Here is a 12,317-nt window from a genome sequence, read left to right as displayed (position 1 = left end):
GGCACGACTGTTTTCTCCTTCCAAGTCACTGCAATGGAGTGAAACGCGAACAGGTGCCCAATTTAGTCCCTGGAAACAAATGGGGGAAATGTATTTAGCTGGCTAGCATGTTCCCCAATTCATGATTTTAAAACTGTCCGGGTCTTCACAACTGATGCATTACTGAATCTACAACTAGGCCTTGTTAGTTGAGTTGTTGATCTCTAAACACCCGATAAGCAGGACGAGTTGGCCAATTAGCATTAGCTAGCTATTGCGTCCGAAGTGTTAGCTAGCTTAGCAATGGGCTGATAAACAATAGTTAATCAACATTTTAATTCAAAATTCATATGAAAGTAAATTGTTTAACATTTGAACATAATTTAGTAAATAAATAATCATTATACATTTAGCAAATTCTTCTGCAAATTTCTCTCTCAAGCGGGTACTTCTGTCTGTCTGGACTGATGTGTTATCATGCTTACTAAATAAATAAAGGAGGACAGTGGAGTGCGCTCCTTGACCTTTGTGGGTTGTGCCCAAACTGCGCGACTTGCGATTTCAATTAATCTGATTGGTCAAGACATACAAAGAGCCTGCAGCAGCAATCTTTATGTGTTAGTTGACAAAATCATGAGGCAAATCGGTTTAAAAAAACAGCAGTTTGTCCCCTTTGCGTCTAACTATTTTATTAAATAGAATCTAATGTGCTGGGGCAAATTCCGCCATGCAACACGTTTTTTTTTGTCAGCCGTGATGCAATTTCTGAAATGTGTTCTGCCTGTAAACCGTCCAAAAGTAGTTGTCTTTTTGCATGAAAAGGAAGGAAATTACAGGAACTTGTGCCCTGACTACATCATGTGTCAACCACTCACTTACTTCTTGTTTTCATACTGCCAGTGAGTTGTCTTACAAAACCTCTCCAATTTGCTCTGTAAGTACACTTGAATATATCTTATAAAATTGTGTTTGGTAGTGTGTTTTTAGTGATTAACCATATTATTCTGGTTAATGATAATACTAGGGACTCATGTCTCAATGCTATAGGATTGTAAGAATAAAACAGATTTTGAGCAATAAAATGATTATTATGGGTATACAGTGCTATAGACAGCTCTGTTCAATAAGTAATTGTTTACCTCTTAATTCATTTATAAGGAGTAGTTATTCACTAGGTATAGAGTGAGTTGTTGTTTATGTTTCTAACACTACAGGGTGGGTGATGCAACAATGGCCTTGAGAAAACCAGGAAGTGTGTTTGTGGTCTTTCTCTTGTCAATGGCAGGTACTGTATGGTCACGTTCTTAGATTTGTAATAGTCTTCTTATGATAGCTATCCTTGTTGCTATTACATCTGCAGACAATTACAAAATGCCATGAGACAGTTCAGGACAACATGAATATGAATATTCTGGTGTGTTCAGGGGTCTTTTAGGCATTCCCATTTCCCTTCAGAAGCCGGGTCGTTCCACCAATTCGGTGCCTTCTGAGAAGTGTATCTTGGTCAAAAGATTATTCAGATTTCACCTAATTTTAACATTCTGTCAAAGAGCACGTGTTCAACTTAATAAAATGTGTTTTCTCATCTCAAGAGATTCAATAAAAAATGACTACAGTAAGTGCCTCTTAAGTTCCAAATAAAGTTACAGGGTTGAACATAACAGGGTTGAACATAACAGGGTTGATGATTTCATCTTAAATCCGCCGTTAATCCCCTTGTGATAAGGAGAATGGAAGGTTGTTGTGTGCAAAAGGGAGTTGCATTCGAAAGCAAGCTTCACAAAAATGTTTGAATTGTTAAAACATATCTAGCCTGTCTATCTATGGGTAACAGGGTTTATGTGTTATTCTAGCCTGTCTATCTATGGGTAACAGGGTTGACGTGTTATTCTAGCCTGTCTATCTATGGGTAACAGGGTTGACGTGTTATTCTAGCCTGTCTATCTATGGGTAACAGGGTTGACGTGTTATTCTAGCCTGTCTATCTATGGGTAACAGGGTTGACGTGTTATTCTAGCCTGTCTATCTATGGGTAACAGGGTTGACGTGTTATTCTAGCCTGTCTATCTATGGGTAACAGGGTTGATGTGTTATTCTAGCCTGTCTATCTATGGGTATCAGGGTTGATGTGTTATTCTAGCCTGTCTATCTATGGGTAACAGGGTTGATGTGTTATTCTAGCCTGTCTAACAGGGTTGACGTGATATTCTAGCCTGTCTATCTATGGGTAACAGGGTTGATGTGTTATTCTAGCCTGTCTATCTATGGGTATCAGGGTTGATGTGTTATTCTAGCCTGTCTATCTATGGGTAACAGGGTTGATGTGTTATTCTAGCCTGTCTAACAGGGTTGACGTGATATTCTAGCCTGTCTATCTATGGGTAACAGGGTTGATGTGTTATTCTAGCCTGTCTATCTATGGGTATCAGGGTTGATGTGTTATTCTAGCCTGTCTATCTATGGGTAACAGGGTTGATGTGTTATTCTAGCCTGTCTATCTATGGGTAACAGGGTTGACGTGTTATTCTAGCCTGTCTATCTATGGGTAACAGGGTTGACGTGTTATTCTAGCCTGTCTATCTATGGGTAACAGGGTTGATGTGTTATTCTAGCCTGTCTATCTATGGGTATCAGGGTTGATGTGTTATTCTAGCCTGTCTATCTATGGGTAACAGGGTTGACGTGTTATTCTAGCCTGTCTATCTATGGGTAACAGGGTTGACGTGTTATTCTAGCCTGTCTATCTATGGGTAACAGGGTTGACGTGTTATTCTAGCCTGTCTATCTATGGGTAACAGGGTTGACGTGTTATTCTAGCCTGTCTATCTATGGGTAACAGGGTTGACATGTTATTCCAGCCTGTCTATCTATGGGTATCAGGGTTGATGTGTTATTCTAGCCTGTCTATCTATGGGTAACAGGGTTGATGTGTTATTCTAGCCTGTCTATCTATGGGTAACAGGGTTGATGTGTTATTCTAGCCTGTCTATGGGTAACAGGGTTGATGTGTTATTCTAGCCTGTCTATCTATGGGTATCAGGGTTGATGTGTTATTCTAGCCTGTCTATCTATAGGTATCAGGGTTGATGTGTTATTCTAGCCTGTCTATCTATGGCTAACAGGGTTGACGTGTTATTCTAGCCTGTCTATCTATGGGTAACAGGGTTGACGTGTTATTCTAGCCTGTCTATCTATGGCTAACAGGGTTGATGTGTTATTCTAGCCTTTCTATCTATGGGTAACAGGGTTGACGTGTTATTCTAGCCTGTCTATCTATGGGTAACAGGGTTGACATGTTATTCTAGCCTGTCTATCTGTGGGTAACAGGGTTGACGTGTTATTCTAGCCTGTCTATCTATGGGTAACAGGGTTGACGTGTTATTCTAGCCTGTCTATCTGTGGGTAACAGGGTTGACGTGTTATTCTAGCCTGTCTATCTGTGGGTAACAGGGTTGACGTGTTATTCTCGTCCCGCTCAGTTTTCCAAAACACCAGAAAATGGGTAAAAAGAGTAGAACCAGCTCGCCTGCTTTTACACGATGATTTAACTATTAGATATTCAACGAAGTTACATGTAATTGTTTTAAGAAGGTCATACCAAGGATCATTTTACTACTTGATATTGAATTCTAAGACTCCTTAAAGCACCCCCCCCCCCCCAAAATGAAATAAATCACTTACAGCTGTTAGCCCATACAATCACATTGATTAACAGGTTCACTACATAGAACAGATTGTTTCAAAAACAAATCTAAAGGAAGTTTGTTCTGAAGTATCTGACCTACAGCACCAGTCAGAAGTTTGTTCTGATGTATCTGACCTACAGCACCAGTCAGACGTTTGTTCTGAAGTATCTGACCTACAGCACCAGTCAGAAGTTTGTTCTGAAGTATCTGACCTACAGCACCAGTCAGACGTTTGTTCTGAAGTATCTGACCTACAGCACCAGTCAGAAGTGTGGACACACCTACTCATTCAAGGGTTTTTCTTTATTTCTACTATTTTCTACATAGTATAATTATAGTGAAGACATCGAAACTATGAAAAAACACACATGGAATCATGAAGTAACCAAAAAAGTGTTAAACAAATACAAATATAGTTTATATTTGAGATTCTTCAAAGTAGCCACCCTTTGCCTTGATGACAGCATTGCACACAGTTTTGATGTCTTCACTATTATTCTACAATGTAGAAATGTTACTTCCGTCGTTAGTTGAATGAGACCAAAGCGCAGCGTGGAAAGTGTTCATGATTTTTAAAACTGAACGCCGACAAAACAAAATACAAAAGCTATGCAAAAACAAGTTCCCACAAACACAAGTGGAAAAAAGGCTGCCTAAGTATGATCCCCAATCAGAGACAACGATAGACAGCTGCCTCTGATTGGGAACCATACCCGGCCAACAAAGAAATAAAACAACTAGAATGCCCACCCAAATCACACCCGACCTAACCAAATAGAGAAATAAAAAGTCTCTCGAAGGTCAGGGCGTGACAAGAAAATAGTACAAATTAAGAAAAACCCTTGAATGAGTAGGTGTGTCCAAACCTTTGACTGGTACTGTATATCTGAGAGATCAGGATTATTATATATATATATTTTTACATGTATTTAACTCCTTATTTTTGGCACTAATCAGTGTCCATATATACTTCCATTCACGTTTAACTGGTACGTGGGACCTTCAGACGAGTCTTGTGAGACCTCTGGACTTCCTAGACCGTTCGGACGCTTCAGATGATTTGGTGAGAAGACACCGCTCTAGCTCGGTCACCTTTCACAGCAGATGCAGAAGTGCGAAATAGGCAGATACGGTGGATTGAGACTCATCCAATGCAAAAAAAAACATATCTCTATCTTAAATAGATGGATGTTTATGGGGATTTTTGTATTGTGCTAATTAGATTTCCGCGGGGCACGGACATTGACCTTAGAGGGGCAATCAGATTTATTGAATTCTTCATGTTGTCTATATTAAAGGGCACTTCATTTACTATAACAGGCTTTTAAAATTCAATATTGCTACACAAAGGGAAGCAAAAGGCAGTCTGTGTGGAATGACCCAGCTGTCTGTCACACATCACTAAGTTATGCTAATCTACGGTTTTCATTTACCCTCAACTCAGCAAATACAGCAACAAGGTGTGGACAACAAAGCCAGGTGATGGTGCCTCCCACCAACGTAGTGAAGGGACAGGAGGTGACACTGACCTGTAGCAACACCTGTACTCTGAGTGACAACCCCAACCCCACCTACATCTGGTACAAGAATGGACATCGTCTAGATGAGCACATTTCCCAACAATATCCTATCCACATTTACTATTCAGACAGTTACTCCTGTGCTGTAAAAGGCCATGAGGATCTCCTCTCTCCTGCAGTGTGTGAGTCTGGATTCAGCTACAGTTTTAAAGTTTATTACATTATTACTAAAGTTGTATTGTTCAGTCCTAAATCAGCTGATAAGAAAATATACTGAACAACAATATAAACGCAACATGTAAAGTGTTGGTCTCATGTTTCATGAGTTAAAATAAATAATCCTAGACATTTTCCATATGCACAAAAAGCTTATTTCTCTTAAATTTTGAGCACAATTTTCTTCACGTCCCTCTTAATGAGCATGTATCCTTTGCCTAGATAATTCATCCACCTGACAGGTGTGGCTTATCAAGAAGCTGATTAAACAGCATGATCATTACACAGGTGCACCTTGTTCTAGGGACAATAAAAGGCCGCTCTAAAATTAGCTTTTTTACACAAAACAACGCCACAGGTGTCTTAGGTTTTGAAGGAGTGTGCAATTTGCATGCTGACTGCAGGAATGTCCACCAGAGATGTTGCCAGAGACTTGAATAGTAATTTCTCTACCATAAGCCATACCTCCAACAGCGTTTTAAAGAATTTGGTTATATGTTCAACTGGCCTCACAACCGCACACCACGTGTAACCACGCCAGCCCAGGACCTCCACAACCGCACACCACGTGTAACCAGGCCAGCCCAGGACCTCCACAACCGCACACCACTTGTAACCACGCCAGCCCAGGACCTCCACAACCGCACACCACGTTTAACCACGCCAGTCCAGGACCTCCCCAACCGCACACCACGTGTAACCACGCCAGCCCAGGACCTCCACAACCGCACACCACGTGTAACCAGGCCAGCCCAGGACCTCCACAACCGCACACCACGTGTAACCAGGCCAGCCCAGGACCTCCACATCAGCTTCTTCACCTGTGGGATTGTCTGAGACCAGCCACCCGGACAGCTAATGAAACTGTGGGTTTTCTCAGCCAAATCATTTCTGCACAAACTGTCAAAAACCATCTCAGGGATGCTCATCTGCATGCTCATCGTCCTCACCAGGGTCTTGATCTTACTTTGTTGTAACAGACTTCAGTGGGCAAATGCTCTACCTTCGATGGCCACTGACATGCTGGAGAAGTGTGCTCTTCACGGACGAATCCCAAATTCAACTGTACCGGGCAGATGGCAGACAGAGTGTATTGCGTCATGTGGGCCAGCGGTTTGCTGATATCATCGTTGTGAACATAGTGCCATGGTGGCAGTGGGGTTATAGTATGGGCAGACATAAGGTAGAGACAACGAACACAATTGCATTTCATTGATGGCAATTTTTTGTACACAATTCCTGGAAGCTGAAAAATTAAAATGTCTTCCATGGTCTACATACTCGCCGGACATGCCACCCATTAAGCATGTTTGGGATGCTCTGTATCGACATGTACGACAGCGTATTCCAGTTCCTACCAATACCCAGCAACTTTGCACAGCCACTCCACAGGTCGCAATCAGCAGCCGTATCAACACTACGTGAAGGAGATGTGTCCCACTGCAAATGGTGGTCACACCAGGCACCGGGTACCTTTTTTAAGGTATCTGTGACCAACAGATGCACATCTGTATTCCCAGTCATGTGAAATCCATAGATTAGGGCCTAATTCATTTAGAACAATTGACTGACTTCTTTATATGACCTGTAACTCAGTAAAATCTTAGAAATTGTTTATTATTGTGATTCTATTGTTGTTCAGTGTAATAATAATAATAATAATTCAAACGAAATGAATAATGAATGGGCCTCCTACTGTTTTAGGTGTTCTGGGTCAGAACTGTTTTAACGTGACTTACATCCATCAGAGTATCTGTGCCTTGAAGGGCTCAACAGTGGAACTGCCCTGCACATATCAACATCCAAGTAATCATGTAGTCTCAGAACCAAACTGGTATATCCAAGATAAATATAATGAGACGCCTAAAATCCTGAGCTCGGTGCCAGAGTATGCAGGTCGTGCTGAGTACCTTGGGACTAAAGAGAAAGACTGCACCCTGAGAATCACAGACCTGAGAGAGAGAGATTCAGCTGAGTACAAGTTCAGATTTAAAACACAGTATGCAGAATGGGGGTACAGCTTCCATGGAATAACTCTGACTGTCACAGGTAATATATCATATCTACTACTATAACTACTAACACAGGTAATATATAATATCTACTACTACAACTACTAATACAGGTAATATATAATATATACTACTACAACTACTAAAACAGGTAGTATATAATATCTACTACTACAACTACTAAAACAGGTAGTATATAATTTCTACTACTAACACAGGTAATATATATCTACTACTTCTACTACTATAACTACTAACACAGGTAATATATAATATCTACTACTATAACTACTAACACAGGTAATATATAATATCTACTACTACAACTACTAACACAGGTAATATATAATATATACTACTACAACTACTAACACAGGTAATATATAATATCTACTACTATAACTACTAACACAGGTAATATATAATATATACTACTACAACTACTAACACAGGTAATATATAATATCTACTACTATAACTACTAACACAGGTAATATATAATATCTACTACTATAACTACTAACACAGGTAATATATAATATATACTACTACAACTACTAACACAGGTAATATATAATATCTACTACTATAACTACTAACACAGGTAATATATAATATCTACTACTACAACTACTAACACAGGTAATATATAATATCTACTACTATAACTACTAACACAGGTAATATATAATATCTACTACTAACACAGGTAATATATCATATCTACTACTACAACTACTAACACAGGTAATATATAATATCTACTACTAACACAGGTAATATATAATATATACTACTAACACAGGTAATATATCATATCTACTACTACAACTACTAATACAGGTAATATATAATATCTACTACTAACACAGGTAATATATCATATCTACTACTACAACTACTAACACAGGTAATATATAATATATACTACTGCAACTACTAATACAGGTAATATATAATATATACTACTGCAACTACTAACACAGGTAATATATAATATCTACTACTATAACTACTAACACAGGTAATATATCATATCTACCACAACTACTTATACAAATATTTTAATTGTAATCCAGTACAATATCATATTGCAAGTTCTAATAATTATTATTCAGACCTGCAGGTGAAGGTGTCTTCCTCCACAGAGGAAAAGAAGAGAACACTGACCTGTAGCACCACCTGTCTTCTGACTGACAACCCCACCTACATCTGGTACAAGAACGGACAACATCTCCATGACCCTACTTCCCAACAATACTCCTGTAATACTCTAGTGGTCGGGTGTTACTCTACAGACAGTTACTCCTGTGCTGTAAAATACCATGATGATTTTCTCACTCCTACAGTGTGTGAGTCTGAACTCACCTATAATAATCATCTTAAGTATCAATCATTAAGGCCTGTGGACCAATAGTAGAACATGTGGGGAAAAATAGACAAATCTGTTCACTCTTGGATAGTAACACTAGTAGAAAGTATATGGTATAATATACAAGGTAGAAATTGTTGATGGGATGTTATCTAGTTATTCCATTTTAGATTAAGGCTGTAACGTAACAAAATAAAAAAGTCAAGGGTTCTGAATACTTTCTGAATGCACTGTGTGTGTCTATATAATTTATTCATTTTAAATTAACCAGTCCTATACATCTAAAACACTTGAAATCGTCTCATTATCATTTGAGGAATTGATCAGATACATTTTGTTTCAGGTGTTCATGGTCTGAGCTGTTTGAATGTGACTTACACCAAGAGGAGTATCTGTGCCTTGAAGGGGTCAACAGTGGACATTACCTGCACGTATAGACATCCCAGCTGGCATAACGTCACAGAAGTATCCTGGTTCAACAAATGGGAGTCTGGAGTTACTACAGATCTAAGCCAGGACCCAGAGTATGCAGGTCGTGTGAAGTACCAACCAACTACAGACAAGGGCTCCACCCTGAGAATCACAGACCTGAGAGAGAGTGACTCTGCTGAATATAAGTTTAGATTTACAACAACGGAGGTAAAATGGGGATACAGCTTCCCTGGAACAACTCTGATTGTCACAGGTAATACTGTCCTTACAGTATTATATAATCTAGTCTAAGTCATTATATGATTGGTGGAAATAATGATGATTGTGTTATTTTGTCTTCATTTCCTTCTTTTCAGACCTGCAGGTGAAGGAGACTCCTGGCACAGAGGAAGGGAAGGTGACACTGACCTGTATCACCACCTGTACTCTAACTGACAACCCCACCTACATCTGGTACAAGAACGGACAACTTCTCACCAACCCAAACACCCAAGATAACTTCCTCTACTTAGACCAAATCAGTAGTGGGGACGCAGGCAGCTACTCCTGTGGTGTTGAAGGCTACGAGAATCTCCGTTCTCCTGTTACGTTCTTTGGGGAGCCAAAGTCTTTGAAGAATGCAGTTGTAGGAATCATAGTGGTTATTCTAATTCTCATACTCTGTCTCTTTGGGTTTGTGTGGTTCAGGTGAGTGAGATGAATTTATCCCTTTTCACATTCTGTGGTATAATCGATCAAAATATGTATATTGCTCTGTTAATTGATTAATTATTTCACAAAACAGGAAGAAGGCCTCCAAATCCACCTCTGACACAAGAGACAGAAGAGACACAGTAGAGAACGGACAGGTGATGTTTTTGGAGTCAGTTGACTGAGAACTGCAATCATCTGTGTATAGATGGACTCAATGACTGTGGTAATATCTTTCACCCCTCATGTTGTCTGTCTTCTCTCCCCATCAGAGAGACTCTAATCCAGTGTATGACAACATCTCAGGCATGACCATGGCCCCTATTGCAGCACAGAGAGCGATCACAGACGAGCAGGATGACATTACCTACGCCAGCATCCAACACAGAAACCAGGAAGTGCCTCTGGACTCCACCGTCCCACCGTCTCACCCCCAGAAACAGGACGAGGATTTCCAGTACGCTACTGTGAAATTCAACAGCCCCAGTGCTGCTCAATAGACATTGGGAGGGATTCAATCCAATCATAGGTTATAGACATTGGGAGGGATTCAATCCAATCATAGGTTATAGACATTGGGAGGGATTCAATCCAATCATAGGTTATAGACATTGGGAGGGATTCAATCCAATCATAGGTTATAGACATTGGGAGGGATTCAATCCAATCATAGGTTATAGACATTGGGAGGGATTCAATCCAATCATAGGTTATAGACATTGGGAGGGATTCAATCCAATCATAGGTTATAGACATTGGGAGGGATTCCATCCAATCATAGGTTATAGACATTGGGAGGGATTCAATCCAATCATAGGTTATAGACATTGGGAGGGATTCCATCCAATCATAGGTTATAGACATTGGGAGGGATTCAATCCAATCATAGGTTATAGACATTGGGAGGGATTCAATCCAATCATAGGTTACAGACATTGGGAGCGATTCAATCCAATCATAGGTTATAGACATTGGGAGGGATTCAATCCAATCATAGGTTACAGACATTGGGAGCGATTCAATCCAATCATAGGTTATAGACATTGGGAGGGATTCAATCCAATCATAGGTTATAGACTTTGGGAGCGATTCAATCCAATCATAGGTTATAGACATTGGGAGGGATTCAATCCAATCATAGGTTACAGACATTGGGAGCGATTCAATCCAATCATAGGTTATAGACATTGGGAGGGATTCAATCCAATCATAGGTTATAGACTTTGGGAGGGATTCAATCCAATCATAGGTTATAGACATTGGGAGGGATTCAATCCAATCATAGGTTATAGACATTGGGAGGGATTCAATCCAATCATAGGTTATAGACATTGGGAGGGATTCAATCCAATCATAGGTTATAGACATTGGGAGGGATTCAATCCAATCATAGGTTATAGACATTGGGAGGGATTCAATCCAATCATAGGTTATAGACATTGGGAGGGATTCAATCCAATCATAGGTTATAGACATTGGGAGGGATTCAATCCAATCATAGGTTATAGACATTGGGAGGGATTCAATCCAATCATAGGTTATAGACATTGGGAGGGATCCAATCCAATCATAGGTTATAGACATTGGGAGGGATCCAATCCAATCATAGGTTATAGACATTGGGAGGGATCCAATCCAATCATAGGTTATAGACATTGGGAGGGATTCAATCCAATCATAGGTTATAGACATTGGGAGGGATCCAATCCAATCATAGGTTATAGACATTGGGAGGGATCCAATCCAATCATAGGTTATAGACATTGGGAGGGATCCAATCCAATCATAGGTTATAGACATTGGGAGGGATCCAATCCAATCATAGGTTATAGACATTGGGAGGGATCCAATCCAATCATAGGTTATAGACATTGTGGCTTTTAATGTAATTCTTTTTTTTTAAATGCTTTTGGAAATTGCTATATAATTCCTCAATTCGAATGTCTTTGATTTCGGCTTGAACTATCTATTTAAATTAAAGTACAGGCCTGTAAATTAAACTGTCCAGTCCATATTCTACTGTTCTATTATGGTCAGAGGGGATAAAAACGGTTCATTTTTTACAGTAACTTTGTTGTTGTCATATCTCAAACAAACAGTTTCAGCATTAAAGATTCCAGGTTTAAATAACACAATATAACCAACGTTATTCATGAGATCTTATAGTAAATGTACTATAAATCAGTGATTTAAACATCCCATCCATACACCACACTAAACCTACACATAGTCTGTGTCTGAAAAGGCATCCTATTCCCTAACTACTGTGACACTGCGGACACAGCTATCCTCTCTAACAGTTAGGAGCCAAATTAATGATGCCAGGAACTCTAAATGTAATTACAGTGGGGAGAACAAGTATTTGATACACTGCCGATTTTGCAGGTTTTCCTACTTACAAAGCATGTAG

General features: G+C 39.6%; 2 protein-coding genes across 2 annotated transcripts in view; one reads left to right on the top strand and one right to left on the bottom strand.

The window, feature by feature from the left end:
* LOC139424237 (uncharacterized) overlaps positions 1–12,317 on the bottom strand; it is a 511,968-nt gene that overhangs the window by 111,558 nt on the left and 388,093 nt on the right.
* LOC139424383 (sialoadhesin-like) lies at positions 593–12,039 on the top strand. Its single transcript, XM_071176150.1, has 10 exons — positions 593–913; positions 1,194–1,264; positions 5,110–5,367; positions 7,106–7,450; positions 8,532–8,765; positions 9,129–9,470; positions 9,574–9,904; positions 10,002–10,065; positions 10,180–10,832; positions 11,517–12,039. Exons 2-9 carry the CDS (start codon positions 1,210–1,212, stop codon positions 10,405–10,407), a joined length of 1,857 nt encoding a protein of 618 aa, XP_071032251.1. The 5' UTR covers positions 593–913; positions 1,194–1,209; the 3' UTR covers positions 10,408–10,832; positions 11,517–12,039.

This window comes from Oncorhynchus clarkii, chromosome 13, assembly GCF_045791955.1.
Source record: "Oncorhynchus clarkii lewisi isolate Uvic-CL-2024 chromosome 13, UVic_Ocla_1.0, whole genome shotgun sequence".
NCBI classification, from domain to species: Eukaryota; Metazoa; Chordata; class Actinopteri; order Salmoniformes; family Salmonidae; genus Oncorhynchus; species Oncorhynchus clarkii.
The sequence above is the reverse complement of the archived record's forward strand: the minus strand, read 5'-3'. Positions and strand labels throughout refer to the sequence as shown.